Source organism: Trachypithecus francoisi, unplaced genomic scaffold (genome assembly GCF_009764315.1).
Source record: "Trachypithecus francoisi isolate TF-2019V2 unplaced genomic scaffold, Tfra_2.0 Lachesis_group0, whole genome shotgun sequence".
NCBI lineage: Eukaryota > Metazoa > Chordata > Mammalia > Primates > Cercopithecidae > Trachypithecus > Trachypithecus francoisi.
The window spans coordinates 10,665,700-10,692,937 of NW_022681453.1; the positions used below are offsets into that span (position 1 = coordinate 10,665,700).

At 40.3% G+C, this 27,238-nt stretch overlaps 1 protein-coding gene across 1 annotated transcript; it reads right to left on the reverse strand.

Moving 5' to 3' along the window:
• Nucleotides 1-14,856: 14,856 nt before the first annotated feature.
• On the reverse strand, nt 14,857-15,161 carry LOC117076330 (40S ribosomal protein S29-like). Its single transcript, XM_033199703.1, has one exon. It carries the CDS (start codon nt 15,121-15,123, stop codon nt 14,953-14,955), a length of 171 nt encoding a protein of 56 aa, XP_033055594.1. The 5' UTR covers nt 15,124-15,161; the 3' UTR covers nt 14,857-14,952.
• Between the last annotated feature and the right edge of the window lie 12,077 nt (nt 15,162-27,238).

The window sequence follows — 27,238 nt, forward strand, 5'->3', positions numbered from 1 at the left end:
TGGTATAAGAAATCATCAAATTAACAAAATATGCTCCACACATTTCAGAAACTATGAGGTCCCCAAAAACACACAGAAAAGAAGAACAGGATAAATGAAACAAGACAGGAAGTGATGAGAATATTTTAAACAACCAGAAATAAAGTGAATTTATGATTTTTTTTTTTAACCAGACATTTCTAATAATTGCCGATAGGTGATTTTTTTTTTTCAAGTTGATGCTTAGTCTTTTTCCTACGTTGAAAAAAAAAAAAAGTCCGGGTGCAGTGACTCACTCCTATAATCCCAGCACTTTGGGAGGCCGAGGTGGTGAGTTACTTGAGGTCAGGAGTTGGAGACCAGCCTGGCCAACATGGTGAAAACTCATCTCTGCTAAAGATAAGGCATGGTGGTGTGCACCTGCAATCCAAGTTACTCGGGAGACTGAAGCAGTAGAATACCTTGAACCCAGGAGGTGGAGGTTGCAGTGAGCCTAGATTGTGCCACTGCGCTCCAGTCTGGGTGACATCACTAGACTCCATCTCAAAAAAAATAAACTATTTTGAAATATTTTTCTGAGTCCTAAACCCTTTAATTTACCATACTTAAAAGTACATATATGGCTGGGAACAGTGGCTCAGACTACAGTCCCAGCTACTGGGGATACAAGATGGGAGGATTGCTTGAGCCCAGGAGTTGAAGGCTGCAGTGAACCCCAGCGAGGTATGATCATGCCACTGCACTCCAGCCTGGGCAACAGAGCAAGACCAGGTCTCTAAAATAATACCTCACATACACATAACCTATGTTGTCCTAATACTCTTGACTCAAGAAAGAACAGAATCAGAGTCATAGAGGATTTGTAGTGTGGTTCAATTCCAGCTTTATCCTTTTCAAGAAATGAACAAATGGCTGGCCCCACTGTGGAAAGAGAATGGCATTTCTGTTGCCAAAGAATGTGGACAAAGAAGGGTGAATATAAAAGAGTAAGAAGTGCAGAATATGATGTAATACAGACTAAATATCCAGTTTTTCCAAAATTAGAGAAATGAAGAAAATCAATTTAATTTGTTTATATGTTTTTTTCTTTGTTTCTTTTTTCTTTCTTTCTTTCTTTCTTTCTTCTTTCTTTCTTTCTTTTTTTTTTTTTTTTTTTTTGAGACGGAGCCTCGCTCTGTCGCCCGGGCTGGAGTGCAGTGGCCGGATCTCAGCTCACTGCAAGCTCCGCCTCCCAGGTTCACGCCATTCTCCTGCCACAGCCTCCTGAGTAGCTGGGACTACAGGCGCTTGCCACCACGCTCGGCTAATTTTTTTTGTATTTTTATTAGCGACGGCGTTTCACCGTGTTAGCCAGAATGGTCTCGATCTCCTGGCCTCGTGATCTACTCGCCTCGGCCTCCCAAAGTGCTGGGATTACAGGCTTGAGCCACCGCGCTTGGTCATATATTTCTATTTAAACATCACATAGCCTTTCTGTCAAATATTATTGATTGGTATTAAGTAATAATTGACTATTGAATCATAGTAATATGTCTCTCTCATCCAGCTGGGTCTGATTCTTTTTTTTTTTTTTTTTTGAGCCAGAGTCTTGCTCAGTCACCCAGGCTAGAGGTGCAGTGGCATGATCTTGGCTCACTGCAACCTCTGCCTCCTAGGTTCAAGCGATTCTCGTGCCTCAGCTTCCTCAGTAGCTGGGACTACAAGTGCTATGCCACAAGGCCCGGCTAATTTTTGAATTTTTAGTAGAGACGGGGTTTCACCATGTTGGCCAGGCTGGTCTACAACTCCTGGCTTCAAGTGATCCGCCTGCCTTGGCTTCCCAAAGTGCTGAGATTATAGGGATAAGCCATGGCGCCCGGCCCATGCTTTTCTTGAAGTATATATCATATATAGATGAAATGGCAGTAACTTTAAATGTACAAGTAGACGAAACGTATGTGTAATTCCACCCATGAAACTATTATCCATAACAAGATAATAAAAAGCTCCCTCAGGCTCATTCCCAGTGATTAACTAGACATCTTTACTCCCTATAATAACTGTGTTCTTTCTTTTATCAACAAAGGTTAGTTTTTCGTGGTCACTTTTCAAAACAAAATCTCAGAATCTCATAATAACCTTTATTTGTTACTTCATGGTTGTATGAATTAGAAGCGATTATATCATAAAGCTTGTGGAAAATTGTGTACTAAAAAATCCTCTCCTTGTAAGATGCTGCTTCCTTGACATGCTGAGGATATAAAGATAATAATGAAGATTATTAAAAGTCCATACCTGTCTATAGGAAGAAATGAAAATGACATCTTCTTTAAATGTCCATCTTGTATTCTTTACGTTTTTTGGTTTTCTTTCTTTTGAGACAGAGTCTCGCTCTGTTCCTTGGAGTGCAGTGGTGCGATATCAGCTCACTGCAACCTCTGCCTCCTGGGTTCAAGCAATTCCCTTGCCTCGGCCTCCCGAGTAGCTGGGACTACAGGCATCCACCACCACACCCGGCTAATTTGTTTTGTATTTTTAGTAAAGATGGGAATTTCACAATGTTGGCCAGGCTGGTCTTGATTTACTGACCTCAAGTGATCCTCCTGCGTCATCCTCCCAAAGTGCTGGGATTATAGGCATGAGCCACCATGCCTAACCAACAACTTCTATACTTTGAGATCCCAACCAAGTAGGTGTTATTCATCATGTTCAAAATCATGACAAACAAAACTAAAATTAGAAAGAACTGCCCTGTACAATACCAACTGCCCATGCATTTATTTTAAATAACAACAAATCCAAAATCCAGACATGAAAACTTACCAAAGAGATGAAGGCATTAATAATTTTTAAAAATCTTAAACTCTGTTAAGAATTTTTTGTTGTTGTTTTGAAATGACTTCACTTTGCTTAAACATCATACATTAAGGTTGATTCACTGTATATTTTATATGCAGAATGCACTTTATTGATACTTTCTTGGTTGAGAGAGCACTGTAATTGCTGATGCAGTAAACCTATTTTTGAATATTCGGAAGAAAAATTCACCAGATATATCCTTATCACACTTTAAAAAAGATCCATTTTATGTTTTTGCTAGGGAAGAGAAAAGTTAAAAATAAAATACTCAGGGGATGGATGTGGTGGCTCACGCCTGTAATCCCAGCACTTTGGGAGGCCGAGGTGGGTGGATCACCTGAGGTCAGGAGTTCAAGACCAGCCTGGCCAACATGGTGAAACCTCATCTCTACTAAAAATACAACAATTTAGCCATGTGTGGTGACCACGCCTATAATCCCAGTTACTCTGGAGGCTGAGGCAGGAGAATCGCTTGAACCCCAGAGGCAGAGGTTGCAGTGAGCCGAGATCATGCTATTGCACTCCAGCGTGGGCAACAAGAGCAACACTCCTTCTCAAAATAATAATAATAATAAAATAAAATACTCAGTAAAAGTTTAGTGTTCCGCATAAAGCTTTGTAGATAGCCAGCAATTTAGAGACAGTTAACTAAGAATTTCATGTTGAATTAGAAATTAAAAATAGGTCAGGCGCGGTGGCTCATGTCTGTAATCCAGCACTTTGGGAAGCCGAGGAGGGCGGATTACATGAGGTTGGGAGCTCAAGACCAGTCTGTTCAACATGGAGAAACCCCTTCTCTACTGAAAATACAAAATTAGCCAGATGTGGTGGCGAATGCCTCTAATCCCAGCTACTCAGGCACCTGAGGGAGGCGGAGGTTGCAGTGAGCCGAGATCAGGCCACTGCACTCCAGTCTGGGCAACTAGAGCAAAACTCCGTCTCAAAAAAAAAAAAAAAAAAACAGTAGCCAGGCATGGTGCGTGCCTGTAGTCTCAGCTACTCAGGAGGCTGAAGCGGGAGAATCGCTTGAACCCGGAAGGTGGAGGTTGCAGTGAGTCAAGATCCCCCCACTGCACTCCAACCTGGGCCACAGAGCGAGACTCCATCTCAAAAAAAAAAAAAAAAAGAAAGAAAGAAATTAAAAATAGATGCACTAGTGAGAAATGTATTTAAGGCCCTACTACACTACAGTAAAAATCATGTTCACAAAAATTAGGAATGATTCTTCCTAGCCTGCTGTTAACACAATTTCTCTGGCCAGGAAAGATAAAAATATAGGAGATTTTTTAAATTTCTGAGTTTGAAAAATTATTCATTTTCTTACTGTTATAGATACTAATATGATTAGTGCATATTTATCCTTTTGTGTTTTTTATAAATTAATTAGGTCAAAGAATATGTGAAATAGTAATATTTAAAATATGTGTGATATTTTAATAGAATATAACTTTATATCAATGCGTTTGAGCTTAGTTTTTATGATTAGTTTTACTTAAAGAGGATTTAAATGTAATTCTAGTAGAATTATGAGGGACTTGCTTGAATTTAAATAGCATTATCCAGAAAGAACATGGCAGTCTATTTTGTACAGGCACACACAGGCACACACATATAAATAGGTATAAACTTTGGAATGTACTAAATAATAGAGGGAACTGCTTCTATAAAAACATGTAACCAAGAATTACATGTCCTCTAATATCCTATTTCATAAGGATAAAAACTGTCCACAAATTAAATCATGATAGTGTTTTACCAATATATCTCAGAAAACTATCTTTCTCTAGAATATATGTTGTTAATATCTCAGTATATTCTGGAGTTGGAATTTTGTAGATACCCTTGGAATATGTTGAAATGGGTATGTTTATTATAATTTTGACTGCCTAAACCCTCAAAAACTGATCTTTCACTCTTTGTAAACTCTAGGACAATAAGGGCAGTAACTTGCCAATCAAGTAATTCATAGTATAACTTGTGTCTACATTAACAAATTCTGACTTACAGAATTGCCATTTATGTATTCTATTGCATGGTTCTCCAGCTGTCATCGCCAAAGCTGTAAAGCATTGACCATCCAATTATTAAACTTTTCTTTTCTTTTTCATACGGTTTTTTTTTCCCCCACTGAGGTGTACCATAAACAAGCTGTGGTCTTTCATTCTTCTGTCCTTCACTTTCCATAGCACAATTAATCAATTAATTGCTCTTTAGTTGGTGTTTATTATGTACACAGTAGCCTCCTTAATTCCATTCCTCCCTCAGTTTTTGTCCAACTCTTTCTCGTTTACCTCAAGAAAAACTTCTTGTATTTCTTTCTCTCGTAAGGTCTCACTTTTGCCTTTCTAAGCTAAAAGATCGTGTTAATCATGGGTGATAAGCCCCATCCTCTAACCTAGAAAGGAATGTCATGAGTTTTTGTTGTTGTTGTTGCTTCAGATGGAGTTTCACTCTAGTCACCCAAGCTGGAGTGCAATGGCACGATCGCGGCTCACTGCAACCTCCATCTCCTGGGTTCAAGCGATTCTCCTACCTCAGCCTCCCAAGTAGCTGGGATTACAGGCTCCCGCCACCACGCCTGGCTAATTTTTGTATTTTCAGTTTCACCATGTTGGCCATGCTGGTCTCAAACTCCTGAGGAATGTCATGAGCTTTAAAGTGAGATTAAATATAATATAGAACTAGTTCATTTGATTTCTAAAACCCTCAAAAGTACTCATTGTGATGGAAAATGGTCTGAGACAAAAAGAAAGTGTTCAGAGTTTCCATAAGACATTTTATAAATCTCCATCTAACTCTAAATCTTCTTTTAATAAAACCAGCTTTTCTTCAAATACCAGCATCAAAACTGAGGATCAAAAAGAAGTTATATTAAATGGTATTGCTTTTTCATTTTATTTAATTACTATTATAGAAATAATACTTCTCGTTATAAGTTAAACAGTTTCAGCCATATTATGGCTTAAATAGGCATTTGTAGACTAGCTCTGTCTCCTACTATTCATTCATTCCTAGTCTTTTGCCAATCACCTCCAACCTAGCTGTTCTTCCTACTTTTGTCCTAGCCTTTCCTGCTATTTTTCACCCAGCAGTCAGAGTGATTATTTTAAAACCTGTCAGGCCCGGCACGGTAGTTCACACCTGTAATCACAAAACTTTGGGAGGTCAAGGCAGGCAGATCACTTGAGGTCAGGAGTTCGAGACCAGCCTGGCCAACAGGGTGAAACCCAGTCTTTACTAAAAATACAAAAATTAGCCAGATGTGGTGGTCCATGCCTGTATAGAGGGGCTGAGGCAGGAGAATCGCTTGAACCTAGGAGGTGAAGGTTGCTGTGAGCCGAGATCACACCACTGCACTCCAGCCCAGGCGACAAAGTAAGACTCTCTCTCAAAAAAAAATAAATAATTAAAATAAAAATAAATAATAAATATTTATAAACTTGTCACTTTCATGCTCACAACCCTCCATACTTAGAATAAGAACCCAAGACTTAAAATCTACAGCCTATCAGACCCTAAATAATGTGGCTCCACATTCCTGCTTCGTCTTATGTTCTTCCACTAGCCTCTCACCACACTTCAGACAAACTACGCTGCTTGCTGTCCTTCCAAAACAGTGAGTTTACTCCCTCTCTATAAATTTCCTGCTAGATTTTTTCAGATCTGGACTCATGTCCCTTTCAGCTGGTTAAAGTTTTAAGTAATACTTGAGCAGCCAGGTGGGGAGGGTTTGAATTGTGTGATAGGAATCTTATCTAAAGGAAGAGAAATTTGCAAATCTTTAACATACAGATAACACCAAATCAGGTGAGAGAGAGGAGACAGAGGACCTGCCCTAAAAATGGACTCAGGATTAAGAGACTTGGAAGAGGAGATGGAAAGAGAAAGGAAAAGCAGTAAGCAAAAGAATTCAAAAGTGCAATGTCATTGAATACCCATAATGTGAGGATTACAAAAAAAGTAGGTGAATAATAAGATCAAAAGTAACACAGTTAAGGAGTACGAGGATCAAGAAAAAGTCTACTTTGCTGATTAATTGCACTGTTTCAATGTGGAAAATGTCTTTTGTGTTTCAAGTATGTCTTAACTAATGAATTTTTGGACCATAACTTTTGGAAATATCCTGTATATTTATGGAGCAACCTTCATATGTGCTCAACACGAACCTCAATTTTATTCCTTCCTTTTTTTTTTTTCTTTTTTGAAACAAGGTCTGGGCCGGAATGCAGTGGCAAAATCACAGCTCACTGCAGCCTCAACCTCCAGGGTTCAACTGATCCTCCCACCTCAGCCTTCCTAGTAGCTGAGACCACAGGCGTGTGCTGCCACACTGGCTTGATAATTCTTGTGTTCCTTTTTTTTTTTTTTTTTTTTTTCTGAAGGAGTCTTATTCTGTCGCCCAGGCTGGAGCACAGAGGCATGATCTCCGCTCACTACAACCTCCACCTCCCTGGTTCAAGCAATTCTCCTGCCTCAACCTCCCAAGTAGCTGGGATTACAGGCACCCACCACCATGCCCAGCTAATTTTTGTATTTTTAGTAAAAATGGGATCTCACAATGTTGACCGGGCTGGTCTTGAACTCCTGACCTCAGGTGATCCACCCGCCTCCGTCTCCCAAAGTGCTGGGATTACAGGCTTGAGCCACCGCGCCTGGCTGAAAATCCTCAATTTTTAACTTTCCCAACACTTACTTACTAAGCCTACTGTTGATCAGAAGCCTTACTGATAACATAAACAGTTAATTACCACATATTTTGCATGTTATGTGTATTATATACTGTACTATTACAATAAAGTAAGCAAGAGAAAAGAAAATGTTATTTTAAAAAAGCATGGCCGGGCGCGGTGGCTCAAGCCTGTAATCCCAGCACTTTGGGAGGCCGAGACGGGCGGATCGCGAGGTCAGGAGATCGAGACCATCCTGGCTAACACGGTGAAACCCCGTCTCTACTAAAAATACAAAAACTAGCCGGGCGAGATGGCGGGCGCCTGTAGTCCCAGCTACTCGGGAGGCTGAGGCAGGAGAATGGCGTAAACCCGGGAGGCGGAGCTTGCAGTGAGCTGAGATCCGGCCACTGCACTCCAGTCCGGGCGACAGAGCGAGACTCCGCCTCAAAAAAAAAAAAAAAAAAAAAAAAATAAAAATAAAAAAAATAAAAAAAAAAAAAAAAAAAAAAAATAAAAAAGCATAAAGGCTGGGAGTGGGGGCTCACCCCTGTAATCTCAGCACTTTGGGAGGCCAAGGCGGGTAGATCACATGAGGTCAGGAGTTCGAGACCAGCCTGGCCAACATGGTGAAACCCCATCTCTACTAAAAATACTAAAATTAGCCAGATGTGGTGGTGCATGCCTGTATCAGGGAGCTGAGGCAGAAGAATCACTTGAATTCTGGAGGTGGAGGTTGCAGTGAGCTGAGATCGTGCCACTGCACCCCAGCCTGGGTGAAAGAGTGAGACTCTGTCTCAAAAAAAAAAAAAGAAAAAAGAAAAGTATAAAGAAGTTGGGAGTGGTGGCAAGTGTCTGTAATCCCAGCTACTTGGGAGACTGAGGCAGGATAATCGCTTGAAACTGGAAGGCAGAGGTGGCAGTGAGCTGAGATCTCGCCACTGCACTCCAGCCTGGGTGAAAGAGCGAGACTTCACCTCACAAAAATAAATAAAAATGAAAAGTATAAAGAAGCTGGGTGTGGTAGCTCACACCTGTAATCCTAGCACTTTGGGAGGCCAAGGCAGATGAATTGCTTGAGCTCAGGAGTTCAAGATCAGCCTGGGCAACATGGTCAAATCCTGTCTCTACAAAAAATACAAAAATTAGCTGGGCGTGGTGGTGCTTGCCTGTAGTCCCAGCTACTCGGAAGGCTGAGGTGGGAGGATCACATGAGCCCAGAAGGTCAAGGCTGTGGTAAGCCGTGGTCAGGTAACTGGACTCTAGCCTGGATGACAGAGTGAGGCCCTATCTGAAAAAAAGAAACAAAACAAAATGAAACGAAACGAAAAGAAAAGAAAAGAAAAGAAAAGAAGGAAGGAGAAAGAAATCATAAAGAAGAGAAAACATATTTACTATTTATTAAGTGGAAGTGGGTCATCATAAAGATCTTCATCCTCATTATCTTTGCATTGAGTAGACTGTGGAGAAGGACAAGGAGGGCTTGGTCTTGCTGTCTCAGGATGGCAGAGGCAAAAGAAAATCCACATGTAAGTGGATCTATGTAGTTCAAACCTATGTGGATCAAGAGTTAACTCTATATGTAATATACACTCATTTAACTTATACTACATCTGTTAAGAACTAGATTATTTTCCAAATGTTACCACTGTTTTGTATTACAGATAGAGAAACATAAAAATACTTTGCATTTCCTGATGATATAATCCCAAATATTTGTACAGAGCATGACTTTGACATCAACATGGACTTTATTTATAAAATGTAAATTATAATTGATCATGAAAAAATTTGATCATAAAAGAATATCTGATGTTATAGAAGGGAAGGGTTATTGTTGCAGAAAATAATTTTTTGACATGGAAAAATTTAATGTTAAAGAACTACAAAAATAATAGCTATTATTAATTAGTTTTTAAATTTTGGTAATGTGTAGACAAAGGGTTTTATTTCTGTTTTCTTGAAATTAGAGAGGAAGCTGAGCAGGCAAAACCAAAGCATTCACTCTACAAAAATCTATAAAGTATTGTGGAACTAAAAAGTGATAGGCCGTTACTAAAAGTAATAAACAATTACTGTTCAATGTGAAATTAATAGTTAAACTGAGAAAAAAGAGCTTTAATATAATCAAAACCTTGTATGTGTTGTCTTATACCTGTAATCCCAGCACTTTGGGAGGCCGAGGCAAGAGGATTGCTTGAAGTCAGAAGTTTGAGATCAGCTTGGGCAACATAGTAAGACCTTGTCTCTCTCTCTCTAAATATATATATCTTTTGTTATTTGTATATATAATGTTATGTAATATATATTATATATTGTTATTCATATTATGTTTATATATTTGTTAATTTTGTAGATTATGTTTAAAAGTAAAATGTTAACACATTCCTTATAATATGTATACTGTCTTATATATATATACGACATAATATAAGGAATGTGTTAACATTTTACTTTTAAACATAACATTGTAGCTACATTAGTATATTAATATTTTTTTTTTTTTTTTTTTTTTTTTTTGAGACAGAGTTTTGCTCTGTCACCCAGGCTGCAATGCGGTGGCACGATCTCGGCTCACTGCAAGCTCCGCCTCCCAGGTTCAAGCCACTCTCCCGCCTCAGTCTCCCAAGTAGCTGGGACAGGCGCCCGCCACCACGCCCGGCTAATTTTTTATATTTTTAGTGGAGACGAGGTTTCACCATGTTAGCCAGGATGGTCTCGGTCTCCTGACCTCGTGATCCACCCACCTCGGCCTCCCACAGTGCTGGGATTACATGTGTGAGCCACTGCGCCCGACCAACTCTATTCTAATTGGAATAAAAATTTAAAACTTCAAGCCGGCAAGGCGACTCATGCCTGTAATCCCAGCACTTTGGGAGGCTGATGCAGGCAGATCACCTGAGATCAGGAGTTTGAGAGCAGCCTGGTCAAAATGGTGAAATACTGTCTCTACTAAAAATACAAAAATTAGCCATGCGTGGTGGCAGCACCTGTAATTCCACCTACTCTGGAAACTGAGGCAGGAGAATCGCTTGAACCCAGGAGGTGGAGGTTGCAGTGAACCGAGATCATGCCACTGCGCTCCAGCCTGGGCAACAGAGCGAGACTCTGTCTGAAAAAAAAAAAAAAAAATTAAAACTTCAAATAGCAATTTGAAATAAAGTCACTGGCAAATTCACAGCATTTATATAGTACATACCATAAACTACAAATCAGAAAGAACCATGAACACAGTTATTAATTAAGCCTGATAAGTAGGGAAGTAGAAATTATAGCCGTTTAAAAAATAGTAGTAATTACCTTCCATCTTCAAAACATCCTTTCTTCCCCATGTCCTATGATGTCAATTTACATTAAGTCAATTACATAAAAGTATTCTTCCCATATTAAAGATTGATAGAAAAAGTTTTCCTCATTTTCTGGTAGGCCAAATGTGTTATCATTCCTGTGTAAACATAGAAATGAAAATATTAAGCGCCAGGTGCGGTGGCTCACACCTGTAATCCCAGCACTTTGGGAGGCTGGTGGATCACGAGGTCAGGAGATCGAGACCATCCCTCCAACCTGGGCGACACAGCGAGACTCCATCTCAAAAAAATAAAAATAAAAATAAAATAAATAAATAAAGACAATATACCAGTGCGTAGGTATTTATGTGCTATACTATTTTCTTAAAGCCATCTCCCTTACTTCCACTGTCCTGTATTCTGTCCTTCCAAAGGGTGTGAAGTTGATGTTTCCACAAATGAATTAGTCAAAGCAGAAACATTAATTTGTTTGAGCAAAACTGTATCAACAACGCTACGAAGGAAAATTGTTGGAACTCAGGAACCCTGTGGTAGTATAAAACCACTACCACAAAAAAAGCGAACTTTTTTTTTTCCCCCTTGAGATGGAGTTTCGATCTTGTTGCCCAGGCTGGAGTGCAGTGGCACGATCTCGGTTCACTGCAACCTCCGCCTCCCGGGTTCAAGTGATTCTCCTGCCTCAATCACCGGAGTAGCTGGGATTACAGGCATGTGCCACCACACCCAGCTAATTTTGTATATGTAGTAGAGACGGGGTTTCACCATGTTGACCAGGCTGATCTCAAACTCCTAACCTCAGGTGATCCGCCCCCCTCGGCTTCCCAAAGTGTGGAGATTACAGGCATGAGCCACTGTGCCCGGCCCATTTCTCTCATTTCTTGCAAGTTTAAAGAATAAATAATTTCTAAGTGGCAAAATCGCAAATAAGATGAATACAGAACAACCAAGGGACTGCTCAGCCCACAAATGTCTCATGAACTTCTACACATGAAAGAAATTTGAAATTGTTAAAAATTATTCAATACAGAAATATTTATACAAAATGAAAGTGAGTGCTTCTGTTAAAGGATTATTTTGTAGTTTTATCACATAAAATGTGAGTTTAGACAATTTTTAAGTGTTTTTAGTAATTTCAGAGTGAAGACTTCTTTTTTTTTTTTTTTTTTTTTGAGACGGAGTCTCACTCTGTCGCCCAGGCTGGAGTGTAGTGGCCGGATCTCAGCTCACTGCAAGCTCCGCCTCCCGGGTTTACGCCATTCTCCTGCCTCAGCCTCCGGAGTAGCTGGGACTACAGGCGCCCGCCACCTCACCCGGCTAGTTTTTTGTATTTTTTAGTAGAGACGGGGTTTCACCGTGTTAGCCAGGATGGTCTCGATCTGCTGACCTCGTGATCCGCCCGTCTCGGCCTCCCAAAGTGCTGGGATTACAGGCTTGAGCCACCGCGCCGGGCCCAGAGTGAAGACTTCTAAAGGTACTGGAATAAAATCCTTTATAATGCAATAAATATCTATTAATGTCTCCAAAAAAGACTGCATTCCCCTCTTCTTCCATCTCCACCTCACAGCCTACTCTACACACACTCGTAAAGCGTGATAATTCCTGGTTATACGTCCACAGAGAATAGGATCTAGGTTAAAAAGTCACATTGAGCAACACGATCAAACCATTGTAATCAGATCAGTCCTGGGGAACATAAAGATAATTTTTATGCATGAAGGCAACTTTCCATAGTATTTTGAAATAGAACATGATTGCTTTTGATAACTATTCCTGTAGTGGTTAATTTTATGTGTCAACTTGGCTGGGCCATGGCACCCAGATATGTGGTCAAATGATATTCCAGATGTTAGTCTGAGGATGTTGCTGGAAAGATATGACAGTATATATGTCTTTTCTCGTGGACATGACATATATAGTGATACCAGAATGAGACAGGGTCAGAATTTAAAAAGTACCAGGGAACGTCCAGGCACAGTGGCTCACGCCTGTAATCCCAGCACTTTTGGAGGCCGAGGTGGGCAGATCACCTGAGGTCAGGAGTTGGAGACCAGCCTAGCCAACATGGTGAAACCCTGTCTCTACTAAAAATACAAAAATTAGCCCGATGTGGTGGCATATGCCTGGAATCCCAGCTACTCTGGAGGCTGAGGCAGGAGAATTGCTTGAACCCAGGAGACAAAGTTGGAGTGAGCTGAGATGGCGCCACTGTACTCAAGCCTGGGCGATAGAGGGAGACTCCATTTCAAAAAAAAAAAAAAGTACCAAAGAAATGAGGGAACAAATTAGTTTATGGTTTATCCCCTTCTATTACAGAGTGTATACAGTAAGTACAGAGAATTGGTAACTCAAATGCCTTAAGGTAGCCAGTAATAGGTAGAGAGTCCACACTTACGACAATAGTGGGGCCTGTGGTATGTGATAAACTTGACAACGCCTAAATCTATTCCAACTTCCTTTTCTTCTCATTCTTTTCTCCTCCACCTTCTGCTCCTCTCCCAGCCTCCCCTTAATTCTCATTCTTATTCTTCATAAGTTAATGCTGTAATGGTCAAACACAGAAAAAAACATCTGTAGACTACATTGGGGCATCAATTTTTGACCCACTTTAATAAATTCAAATTTGAGATTTCAAAGGAGTTGAACAGATATTGACACAGGATGGATACAGTACAATATAAGAGCTTACTTTGTTAAGAATGAATACTTCTGCTGGGTGCTGTGGCTCACACCTGTAATCCCAGCACTTTGGGAGGCCGAGGCAGGCGGATCACCTGAGGTTGGGAGTTCAGGACCACCCTGACCAACATGGAGAAACTCCGTCTCTACTAAAAATACAAAATTAGCCGGGTATGGTGGCACATGCCTGTAATCCCAGCTACTCGGGAGGCTGAGGAGGAGAACTGCTTGAACCCAGGAGGCAGAGATTGTGGTGAGCCAGAGATAGCGCCATTGCACTCCAGTCTGAGCAACAAGAGCGAAACTCCATCTCAAAAATAAAAAATAAAAAAGAATGAATAAATCTAACAAAAAAGCAGGAGTAGCAATGTAGATTAGGTTCATGAAGACTAGCCTGGGTAAGGGGGAGATGCAAAGAATATCACGTAGAAGTGACGTTCTTTAAACCTAGTACTCAAGCTGCAAGGCTCTAGAGGTTTGAAAACAAAAGCTCTCAAAGATGTTGACTTTCCCAAGTTCACAGGTAGCTTTGTGTAAGTATATTAGGCAATAACAGAGTTAACTAGGACACATGCAGAATTCAGTTTCCCCTAAGGAAATAATTACGTAAAAGTACAGCCCCATTGAACCATAAACTTCCCAAGAGCTTATTTATACACATCCAACAATTTATCACATGCCTTGTACAAAGTAGGTACTTGATAAACATTAGTTGTTTCAAATAGAACTTAGTAATGTGTAAGTAGTTAATATGTTGTCTCAAAGGCCTTGTCAGTCCAAGAGAAGAGAAAGAAAAGTCTCTGTAAGATGAAGAAATAACTTAGGGGCATTGAGTCCTGAGGCACACCTCCAAGTAGGGCTTCATGGCAGGCGTTGGATCAAAAACATCCCTTCCTCAACACCCTCTGGGAGTGTTTTGTTTTTTATCTTCACATAACATCCCAATTCCCACAGCTGAAGATGCCATTTAGCTAAAGCATTTTTCTTTTTTTTCTTTTTTCTTTTTTAAAATTATTATTATACTTTAAGTTCTAGGGTACATGTGCACAACATGCAGGTTTACGTATGCATACATGTGCCATGTTGGTGTGCTGCACCCATTAACTCATCATTTACATTAGGTATATCTCCTAATGCTATCCCTCCCCACTTCCCCTACCTCAGGATAGGCCCCAGTGTGTGATGTTCTCCACCCTGTGTCCAAGTGTTCTCATGGTTCAATTCCCACCTATGAGTGAGAACATGAGGTGTTTGGTTTTCCATCCTTGAGATGGTTTGCTCAGAATGATGGTTTCCAGCTTCATCCATGTCCCTACAAAGGACATGAATTCATCCTTTTTTATGGCAGCATAGTATTCCATGGTGTATATGTGCCACATTTTCTTTTCTTTTTTTTTTTTTTCAAATGTTTATTTTATGTACAAAGAACTCTCATGGTTTTTCATTGAGTAGATGCCTTGGATAATCCTTTGAAGGAAGATCATTTAGTCCAACTTAATGAAACCAATATCCTTTGCGTACTGATGGAAACACTGGCGGCATATATTGAGGCCATATTTCCGGATCATACCGTGCTGGTTTGAACACACGCGACAAGAGCGAGAACCCTGGCCGAATTTTCGTGGGTGGCTCCAGTACAGCTGCTGGTGACCCATCTTGCTCTCAGAAGTGCAACGAGGTAAAAGGATGTGCCACATTTTCTTAATCCAGTATATCTTTTTTTTTTTTTTTTTGAGATGGAGTCTTGCTCTCTCGCCGGGCTGGAGTGCAGTGGCCGGATCTCAGCTCACTGCAAGCTCCGCCTCCCGGGTTTACGCCATTCTCCTGCCTCAGCCTCCAGAGTAGCTGGAACTACAGGCGCCCGCCACCTCGCCCGGCTAGTTTTTTGTATTTTTAGTAGAGACGGGGTTTCACCGTGTTAGCCAGGATGGTCTCGATCTCCTGACCTCGTGATCCGCCAGTCTCAGCCTCCCAAAGTGCTGGGATTACAGGCTTGAGCCACCGCGCCCGGCCAATCCAGTATATCATTGATGGACATTTGGGTTGGTTCCAAGTCTTTGCTATTGTGAATAGTGCTGCAATAAACATACGTGTGCATGTGTCTTTATAGCAGCATGATTTATAATCCTTTGGGTATATACCCAGTAATGGGATGGCTGAGTCATATGGTACTTTTAGTTCTAGATCCTTGAGGAATTGCCACACTGTCTTCCACAATGGTTGAACTAGTTTGCAGTCCCACCGACAGTGTAACAGTGTTCCTAATTCTCCACACCCTCTCCAGCACCTGTTGTTTCCTGACTTTTTAATGATCGCCATTCTAACTGGTGTGAGATGGTATCTCATTGTGGTTTTGATTTGCATTTCTCTGATGGCCAGTGATGACGAGCATTTTTTCATGTGTCTGTTGGCTGCATAAATGTCTTCTTTTGAGAAGTGTCTGTTCATATCCTTTGCCCACTTTTTGATGGGGTTGTTTGATTTTTTCTTGTAAGTTTAAGTTCTTTGTAGATTCTGGATATTAGCCCTTTGTCCAATGGGTAGATTGTAAACATTTTCTCCCATTCTGTAGGTTGCCTGTTTACTCTAATGGTAGTTTCTTTTGCTGTGCAGAAGCTCTTTAGTTTAATTAGATACCATTGGTCAACTTTGGCTTTTGTTGCCATTACTTTTGGTGTTTTAGTCATGAAACTAAAAAACAAACAAAACAAAACAAAAAAACCGCTGGACATGGTGGCTCACACCTGTAATCTCAGCACTTTAGAAGGCCGAGGTGGGTGGATCACAAGGTCAGAAGTTCAAGACCAGCCTGACCAACATGGTGAAACCCTGTCTCTACTAAAAATGTAAAAATTAGTCAGGTATGGAGGCGCACGCCTGTAATCCCAGCTACTTGGGAGGCTGGGGCAGGAGAATCGCTTGAACCTGGGAGGCGGAGGTTGCAGTGAGGAGAGATGGCACCACTGCACTCCAGCCTGGGCGACAGGGCAAGACTCTGTCTCAAAAAAAAAAAAAGGCAAACTACATTTTTAGAGTTAATGTGACCCTAGTCACATCAAGATGAAGCAGTTTAAATTTGGTAGTTTTTCCCATAAACACTAGCCACAATCGGCTTTATTTGTGGAGATGGGTGATTTTGTTCTTAGTTTGGGAGTAGGAAACATTTTAAGGAGGGTGTGGCAGGTTGTTATAGTAAATGTATCTATTTGTATATTTTTTGAGACAGTGCCTTGCTCTGTTGCTCAGCTGGAGTGCAGTGGCATGAACATGGCTCAGCCTTGAACCTCTGGGGTCCAGTGATCCTCCTGCCTCAGCCTCCTGAGTAGCTGGGATCACAGGTATGTGCCACTATACCCAACTAATGTTTTTTGTTTTTTGTTTTGTTTTGTTTGTAGAGAGCAGGTCTTATCGTGTTGCCCAGGCTGGTCTTGAACTCCTGGGCTCAAGCAATCCTCCCACTTCAGCCTCCCAAAGTGCTGGTGGGATTACAGGTATGAGCCATTGCGCCCTGCCTTGTCATAGTAAATTTAGAAAACAATCAACAAATGGGGGCCTGGGCAGAGGGACAGTAAACATGAATGTCTTAAGGCTAGTTAAGGTAATTTAAGATCTTGACACTCGGAGTATCGTCTGAGGGCCAGCAACACAGCATCACCTGGATGCTTGTTAGAAACGCAGACTCTCAGGCTTCACTCTGGCCTACTGAACCAAAATCTGCTGCATTTTAACAAAAACCTCAAGTTATTTTTATGCTCACTAAAGTTTGAGATATCCTGTTCTAAAAAATTATTTTTTATTTCCAAATAACATCTAACAAAGTCCCTATAGGAAAGTTGGGAAATGCTTCGATTCTTCCTTGTTCTTCTCCAAATGACGTCCCACTTCTAGGAGCTAGGATTTAAGGCTGTGCTGTTACTAACGTATCTGAATTATAGGATAGGTTACATAGGCTTTAAAAGTAGCTTAAAAGCCAAACCAATGCTTGCCATGTAGCATCCACGTGGAAATGTGTCCTGATTTAGACAGCTAACCTACAAATAAGCTATTTGAACAGAATTTCTTGATAAATTTGGATTGCTTTTAGTCATCCACAGAAAAGGACTATTCTTAGCCTAGAAAACAGAACTGAATTTTGTTGCACTGATACATAAATAGCAGCGTTAATAATATTAGAATATCCCTTTTTAAATGTCTGTGACAGTGAGAAAAAAAATCAAATATCTAAACAAAATTTACACAAGGCAAATCATGCTAAAAATAAAACACTTAATTTTCCATTGAAGAAATCAAAAAACAGCTAATAAATGGGGAAAAAAGTTCCTTTCAAGACTGTGTGTAGCTTAAAGTCAGCCATATTCTATTCATCTATCTCTAGTATCTAGAAGTATGTCTAGAACAAAGAAAAGTCTTATTGGGTTGTGAATGAATTAATAAATGAGTTAATACCATGTTTAAAGTAGGTTCTAGGAAAATATTTGTCAAATCAACAAAAATGTACAGGAAGACACTAAATTAAAAAAATTAGTTAATAAAAGAGGATGATTCCGGGTGACTAGTACATATATGCTAAATTAAAACAGCGTGTTTTACACTAATGAGGATAGAAAAATTTTTAAATGACCTTTAATGACTATACATTTTATTTAGATATATTGATATGGTTTTTATCAGCAGAGAAGGTAACATTTGTAGATTACTAAAATGAATGGATTTTCGTTGCAAATCTTCAAATCTAGGTAATCACTCATTTGTGCAGTACTGACATCAATGTTCATTGTCAAAGTTATAACCTCTAAAAAATAAGAGAATAAAAATCAACTTGCCAATTAATATGCTTCGATTAATTGCTAAGATGTATTTTGAATATTTTGTTCTGTGTCAAATTCTCCCATGGCATGACAGACTAATTAAATGCCGGAAATGTGAAAGGTTTTATAAACATCTCATTTTAATCCAATTCAGATTAACTCAGAAAACTATCAAGCCAGTAGGTTTTATGTGTGAAGTGAAACCTTATATACTTCAACTGCAACCAGTACCTAAGGACAAAAGGGGCTCTTCAGGTTAACTTTTCTAAAAATTGAATTCAGGATTAGAGTTTACCTACCTTTCTTGTCTGTACACACGAAGCATTTATTTGCAAAACAGAATTCAGCACTTAAATCATTCCAATGTTTACTTTCAACCTCAGTGCAGGCTGTTGCAAGGGCTACACCTCCAAGAAACGAATCACTTTGAAGCCAGGCATGGTGAGTGGCTCACATCTGTAATCCCAGCACTTTGGGAGGCCGAGGCAGGCAGATCACCTGAGGTTGGGAGTTCGAGACCAGCCTGACCAACATGGAGAAACCCCATCTCTACTAAAAATACAAAATTAGCCGGACGTGGTGGCACATGCCTGTAATCCCAGCTACTCGGGAGGCTGAGTCAGGAGAATCACTTGAATCCAGGAGGCCGAGGTTGCAGTGAACCGAGACCGCGCCATTGCATTCCAGCCTGGGCAACAAGAGTGAAACTCTGTCTCAAAATAAAAAAGAAAGAAAGAAAAAGAAACAAATCACTTTGAATCTATGTGCTCAAATTGCTTTTTTTTTTTTTTTTTGAGACAGAGTCTTGCTCTTGTTGCCCGGGCTGAAGTGCAATGGTATGATCTCTGCTCACCGCAACCTCTACCTCCCAGATTCAAGCCATTTTCCTGCCTCAGCCTCCCGAGTAGCTGGGAATACCATCACTCCCGGCTAATTTTTGTATTTTTAGTAGAGACGGGGTTTCACCACGTTGGCAAGGCTAGTCTTGAACTTCTGACCTGAGGTGATCCTCCTGCATTGGCCTCCCAGAGTGCTAGGAATACAGATATGAGTCACCACGCCTGACCTCAGATTGTTTTTTGAATAAAAGCATTTTTTTATTAGTCATTCTTATTTGTCTTAAAACTACCACTTCTAAGAAGTGCTTCTCTGAATCCTAGTATACTGCAATTGTGTGAACAGAGTTCAGAGTCCACACTCACACTAAGATCACTTTAAATATACAAAGATGTTATATCCCACTTCAGCATTTACGTTTCCAGAGTAGATGATACTGATGTTTTTCAATCATTGCCATGCCTTTGTAACTCTACCTGAGCTGTACTCTATATGCACACACTAATTAAAATATCGTTACTGAGTGCCCACTGTGGGACAGCACTTGGGATACTGGGATATATCATAGAAGTGAACAAGACAGGCAATGATATGACTCTTAGAGAGCTTACATTCTAGAGGGACCTGGGAGTGGGAAGACAGGAAACAAATAAACAAATATCAGTTAATGAGCAGTGCTATAATACAGGTAAAAAATCTGATACACGGTGCCTCCTGGGCAACCTTAGATTGATCACCAGAAGTGTTCTCTCTAGGGAAATTATATGTAAGCTCAAATGCAAACAAGATGGCAGGCCTGTAAGCATCTGGGATAAGGGCATTGCAAACAGAGAGAGAACATCTAACACAAAATCCTCAGAATGAAGAGAAGTTAGGCATGCTTACCAAATAGAAAGAAGTGGGCATGAAGAGAGTGATAGGAAATGAAGTCAGAGCGGTAGGAAGAAAGTTCACACAAGACTTTACAGGCAAAAAGTAAAAGACCCTGAATTCTTTTCTAATTGAAATAGGAAATCTTTGAAATGTTTCAAACATAGGAGTGACATGATCAAATTTAGTACTTAAAAAGATCACCCTGGCTGGGCGCAGTGGCTCATGCCTATAATCCCAGCACTCTGGGAGGCCTAGGCGGGCGCATTACCTGAGGTCAGGAGCTCAAGAAACAGCCTGGCCAACATGGTGAAACCCCGTCTCTACTAAAAATACAAAAAAATTAGCCGGGCGAGGTGGCGGGCGCCTGTAGTCCCAGCTACTCTGGAGGCTGAGGCAGGAGAATGGCTTGAACCTGGGAGGCAGAGGTTGCAGTGAGCCGAGATCATGCCATTGCACTCCAGCCTGGACAACAAGAGTAAAACTCTGTCTTTTTTTTTTTTCTTGAGACGGAGTCTGGCTCTGTTGCCAGGCTGGAGTGCAGGGGCGTAATCCCGGGTCACTGCAACCTTCACCTCCCGGGTTCAAGCAGTTCTCCTGCCTCAGCCTCCTGAGTAGCTGAGATTACAGGCATGTGCTACCACGCCCGGCTAATTTTTGTATTTTTAGTAGAGACGGGTTTCACGGTGTTGGCCAGGATAGTCTCAATCTCTTGATGTCTTCATCCACCAGCCTTGGCCTCCCAAAGTGCTGGGATTACAGGCAATAGAGGCACCTACAAAATGCAAAGATTCTATAGCTCTTTATAAGGGTATGTTTTCCTATTTTATTTCTAGTGTTACAATTAGCAATATTAGAATTCTATGGCCCTTTGTGAACCCAACTAGTCCATAAGATCAATGTCTTCATAGAACAGCCTATACAGATTCCTCAGGTTCCTTCCCCTATCCCTCTGGGAAATAAGAAAACTCAAAACTCACCACCTCTTTGAGCAGTTTGGAATGTTTTTATAAAAATACATGATTTATTGTTTGTCTGTGAGCTCTTTAAGGGGAGGAGTAGTGTTAGATTTATCTGTCAACTGAGCACAGTGCAGAAGGCACAATGGATTCCTGGTAAATACATACATGATAAATAAATAAATGCTACCAACACTAAATTTCACTAGTCCCTTTTCTGTGTATATAAACTTTATAAGGGATCCTTAAAATGTATCCCATTTGTTATTCCACCACTTGGAAAATATTCTTCTTTTTTTTTTTTCAGGATAATTCACATTAACTTCTACAAATGGCATTGTTTGATAATGAAATATTTTCTTTTAAAAGTATTTAATTAAATTGATGGCAGTACCAATACATAGAAAATTATGTTTATATTTTGTATTTATTGGCTAAGGCTGCCATAACAAATACCACAGACTAGGTGGCTTAAACAACAGATACTTATTTTCTCGTAGTCTGGAGGCTGAAAGTCCAAGATCAAAGTGTTGGCAGTTTTGGTTTCTCCTGAGGTCACCTGGTCTTTCCTCTGTCTATCTCTCTGCATAACCGCCCAAGGCGTTCATTTTGCCTTCTGCCCAGATGGAGCCTGTTTATTAAGGCAGGAGAATTACAATAGAGAAAGAGTTTAACTCATGCAGAGCCCACTAAACAGCAGACTGGAGTTTTACTATTACTCAAATCAGCCTCTCTGAAAATTCAGGACTGCGTTTTTTTAAGGATAATTTGGTGGGAAGGGGGCCAGGGAGTGGGGAGTGCTGATTGGTCAGGTCAGAGACGAAATGAGTTGAAGCTGTCCTCTGGCACTGAGTGGGTTCCTGTGTGGAGGCCACAAGACCAGATGAGCTAGTTTATCTATCTGGGTGGGGCCAGCTGATCCATCCAGTGCGAGGTGTAAAAAATACCTCAAACACCAATCTTGGATTTTATAATACTAATGTGACCTACAGGAGCAATTGGATAGGTTAGTAATCTTATGGCCTCTGGCTGAATGGTTTCTGAGCCATAATTTCTAATCTTATGTCTAATTTGTTAGTTTAACAAAAGGCAATCTGGTCTCCAGGCAAGAAGAGGGTTTGTTTCAAGAAAGAGCTGTTATTATCTTTGTTTCAAGTTAAACTATAAACTAAGTTCCTCCCAAAGTTCGTTTGACCTATGCCCAGGAATAACAAGGGGAACTTGCAGGTTAGAAGCAAACTGGAGTGAGTTAGGTAAGTTCCTTTTTCACTGTCTAATTGTCTCACTGTTACTATTTTTGCAAAGGCGGCTTCATCTGTGTCCAAATTTCCTCTTCTTAAAAGGACTCCAGTCAGATTGGATTAGGGCCCACCCTAACAGCCTCATTTTAACTTCATCACCTATTTAAAAGCCTTTCGTCCAAATGCAGTCACATTCTGAGGTACAGGGGGTTATGGGGCTTCAATATGAATTTCGGGGGACACAATTCCTTTTTTAACATATTTTAACATATTTCTTTATTAAAAATAATAATTCATTAACAATAAGAAAACAAACACTATTTTTTAGTGACTATTTTTTATGCCGATGTGGCATAAGAAGAAATATATATGTTTTTTGCCTCCGTTTCTGGAACAATAGCTTCTAAAACCCTTGGGGTTTCCAGAATGGTTAGGGTAAGAGGAGCTTTTTCGTTATTCATAATACGCCTCTTTCAACCATACCTGAGTTTATGCTAATGAAGTGACTCTTGGAGGATGGAGGCTAGTTGCCAGAGGAACCAACAACATGATTGGAGGATTAAAACTTTTAGCCTAGCAGGGTGCGGTGGCTCAGGCCAGTAATCCCAGCACAGTGGAAGGCTGAGGCAGGCAGATCACCTGAGGTCAGGAGTTCGAAACCAGCCTGTCCAACATGGTGAAACCCCATCTCTACTAAAAATACAAAAGTTAGCCGGGCGTGGTGGTGGGTAACTGTAGTCCCAGCTACTAGGGAGACTGAGGCAGAAGAATCGCTTGAACCCAGGAGATGGAGGTTGCAGTGAGCTGAGATCATATCACTGCACTCCTGCCTGGGTGACAGAAGGAGAATCCATCTCAAAAAAACCCAAAAAACAAAAACAAAACAAAAAAACAAGACTTTTAGCCCCACCCCCAGACCTCTGGAGAGGAGAGATGCTGGGGGTAGAGCCAGCCTCTATCACCAATAACCAATGACTTAACCAATTCTGCCTACACAATGAAACCTTCATCAAAACCCCATGTAATAAGGTTCCAAGAGCTTCCCAGGGAGTGAACACAGGGAGATGCTGGGAAGCTGGCACACCCAGAAAATGCATGAAAGTGCCATGCTCCTCCCCGCATACCTTGTCCTATGTCTTTCTCCCATTTGGCTGTTCTGGAGTTATATCTTTCATAATAAACTGGCAATAGTAAGTAAAGTGTTTCCTTGAGTTCTGTGAGTTGTCAGGGGAAACTATTGCACTTGAGGACAGGGTTGTGGGAACGCCAATGTGTAGCCAAATCAGGCAGAACTGTGGGTAACCTAGGGAATCACTGCTCACAAGTAGCACCTGAAGTGGTGGGCAGTCCTGTGGTAATCCAGGTTAAATTGTGGGACACCTAGTTGATGTTACGGAGAATTGGAGAATTGCTTGATGTGGAAAAGCCACACTTGGTGTCAGAAGTGTCGTAGGTACAAAAAAGTTTTTCTTTCAGCCAGCCATTAGCACACACATATATACACATACTCCAGCCCCATGAGATAAATAGTATTATTTACCGGTGATGGAACTGTGGCTGAGAGAAATAATATAATTTGGTAATGATCTCACAGATAGCATGGTAGGGCTAAGATTGGAACTGTTCTTCTAACAGTTACAAACTCTTGCCATCCATAATAGGATTATTGTGAATGTATTTATTTAAAAGTACTTCAAACAGTGCTTGACACATAATGACTTTGCAAATGTCAGTTTACTTCCCCTAATGCTGGAGACTTAATGGACAATAACATTTATTATTTGTTTATTTATTTAAAGATTTATTTAGAGATCACTCTGTTGCCTAGGTTGGAGTACAATGGCACAATCATAGCTCACTGTAAACTTGAAATCTTGGCCTCAAGAGATCCTTCCAAGCAGCTGGGACTACAGGCATGCGCCACCACACCTGGCTAATATTTTTATTTTTTGTGAAGACAGGGTCTCATTATGGTGCCTAGGCTGGTCTCGAACTCCTAGGCTCAAGTCATCCTCTTGCCTCAGCCTCCCAATGCTGGGATTGCAGATGTGAATAACTGCTGGCCAACAATAGCATTTAAATCATTCCTTTCTGGCTCTCCCAGTTTTTCTGGAATGCCAGTTTGAAATATATGTTTTTAGAAGATTGGCCATAATGATTATTTCTCTCAACTCAGTGTCAAATCCTGTTCACTGTTTCAGTAGATGCCTCTGTGTACATATGAATTTATAAGAGGAAGATAATGAAAGTGTTTTTACATTTAAAAATAGTTTTCACAATTCTAATGCTTAGCAACTAGCATTAAAAAGGGAAAGTAAAGCACAGTAACATTCTTTTTCCTTTAAAGACCATCTTGTTTAAAGAACCATCTCTATTTATGAGTGCTTTAAATCAGCAAAAATTAAAGGAAAATATAATTAACTTCAAGTTTAACATAGCAGCCTATTAACTACTTAAGACTTCTACCATGTATTTACTAATTCATACTAACAAAAGTTGATGATAAAAATGACATATATTGAGAAATAAAAGTTAACTCTCCAAACTAAGAAAACATGCAATAAATGTAAATGCAATCAAAGAGGATTCTAAACAGAATTTCCTTTTGTTATTTCACTGGTAACTGCTATAATGCTATCTCAAAATGGCAAATAATAAAGCAGTCTTGGTTATGATGTTTGTAATCTATTTTTAAATGCTCCAGCATAGACAGTATAATATCATGAATGTGTTCATTACTGTTAGTTTCAGCTTTAAATCAAGGGGCAGTCAGTGGCTTTCATGGAGATTCCAGAGATGGTCAGTAAGCAATTGATCAGAAAATGCCACTTTTTGGAGTTAACTAATACAAGTACGTCAGCTATCTGCATCTCAATACCTGAGACTTGGCTAATTAGCATATGAAATGTCAGAAGTGGTTTTTTATCTGGGAGAAATTCATGGTTTATTTATAGGCATAATGAATGTTAGAAAATGTAAAGTCATTGGTGACTTTAAATGTATTCATGGATTGCTAAAGTATTTTGGATACATTTTCTACCCTTACATGAATCCAGTAAGGCCTAAAACCTGTCCAGTAGGGAAGTGACCTAAGGCTGGACCCCTAGACAATTCTGTGTCTATTCTTTGATTCTGAGAACTACTGACTGTCCAGGACAAACTGGGAAGCACAAAATCCTGCCTGTAGACTACTGTTTTATCTATCTCCAGTAAACTTGCATGCAGAATACCCAAAGAACAGAGAGCTGGCATGTTGTCAAGTTTAACAGAGCGGGTTGTAAGAACTGTTTTTCAACCTGCTTGTTAGTAAGTGCTTGTTAAATAAATGTCTGTTTGTATCGCAAAATTGGGCAAGAGGTTTGCTTTCATTACAAGATGGTAGCTTTCTGTTGGGGAGGAGCCAGTTATTTCCCATCCAAGGCCTTCGGGGTCAGATAGAATTCAAGAATTGTGTCTAATCAAAGTGACTGAGTTCTGCCAGGCGCGGTGGCTCACACTTGTAATCCCAGCATTCTGGGAGGCTGAGGCAGGCGGATCACCTGAGGTCAGGAGTTCGAGACCAGCCTGGCCAACATGGTGAAATCCCGTCTCTACTAAAAACACAAAAAATTAGCCGGGCATGGTGGTGGACACCTGTACTTCCAGCTACTTGGGAGGCAGAAGCAGGAGAATCTCTCGAATCCGGGAAGCGGAGATTACAGTGAGCCGAGATTGCGCCATTGCATTCCAGCCTGGGCAACAAGAGCGAAACTCTGTCTCAAACAAACAAAAATAAAAAACACAAAGTGGCTGAGGTCACAGCAGCACTTCAGGAGATTTTTTTTTTTTTTGAAACGGAGTTTTGCTCTGTCGCCCAGGCTGGAGTGCAGTGGTGCGATCTCGGCTCACTACAAGCTCCATCTCCTGAGTTCATGCCATTCTGCTGCCTCAGCCTCCCAAGTAGCTGGGACTACAGGCACCCGCCACCTCGCCCAGCTAATTTTTTGTATTTTTAGTAGAGATGGGATTTCACCATGTTAGCCAGGATGGTCTCGATCTCCTGACCTTGTGATCTGCCTGCCTCGGCCTCCCAAAGTGCTGGGATTACAGGTGTGAGCCACATGCCCGGCCAGATTCTTTGTCTTTAATTTTAATATTTAGTTTTCTGTGGATCTATTAAGATGACTTATAGAAAAAAATACAATATATTAATCTTAATCATCAGGCAGTTTCAAACAGACCCTTAACAATAAATAAACATGAAATCATTTAAGTGAATATTTTACTTATTTTTTAGGTTTCAATTAACATTCTTTTTCATCTTCCTGGAAAATGGAAAAAAAACTGGCAGAAAACAAAATGCTTTTGCCAAACTCTTGTTTTTTTTTTTTTTCTCATTATTTAAAGCCACGTGTTCTATTAAGGGAATTTAATGCATGTGTTGCAAATGTTTTAAAAAATGTGTTTTACTAGCAGAGATCACTGAGTTAAGTTAACCAAGCCTGAACATAGCCCATTATAACAGAAGCCATGGAATTGTTTTAATGAATCAGTGACTTTCCTAAGGTACGACAGAATAGAATTTACCTACAGAGGAAATGAATTTTACTTGAACCACTAGGAATTGAGGTTGAATATATTTGTCACCAGTGAGATTTATTAAACCTTGTAATGTATTGAGGGCTTAGGAATGTGGCATAGATTGACTAGACAAATAAAAATTCAGAGTTGGAAGGGGATTTTGAAAAGTTGCAACCTCATTTGGCCTCGGTTTCTGCTTCTCTGAAATTTAAAGGTTGGGGCATTTTGTCAAATCCCAATCAATTCATATTAAGGAGCATTTTTATTATTCACTCACCATGGGTCTTATATTTCGAAAATTTTGCTAACCAAATTGCATCTAATGACTAATAAAAACTTTCTCAGATTTTAATTAATGAAACATATTAATCATTGCCTCTGATCAGAGTAAGATATCTAGGAGTACCACACCGGGTACATATACTGTTGGCCAAAGCCAAAGAAATTTGATACTTTAGTTCACCTGTGCAGATTGACTGTGGTTAAATTTATTAT

Excerpts from the sequence above, each read along its gene's own strand:
- LOC117076330 (XM_033199703.1), bottom strand. The coding sequence starts at position 15,123 with ATGGGTCACCAGCAGCTGTACTGGAGCCACCCACGAAAATTCGGCCAG.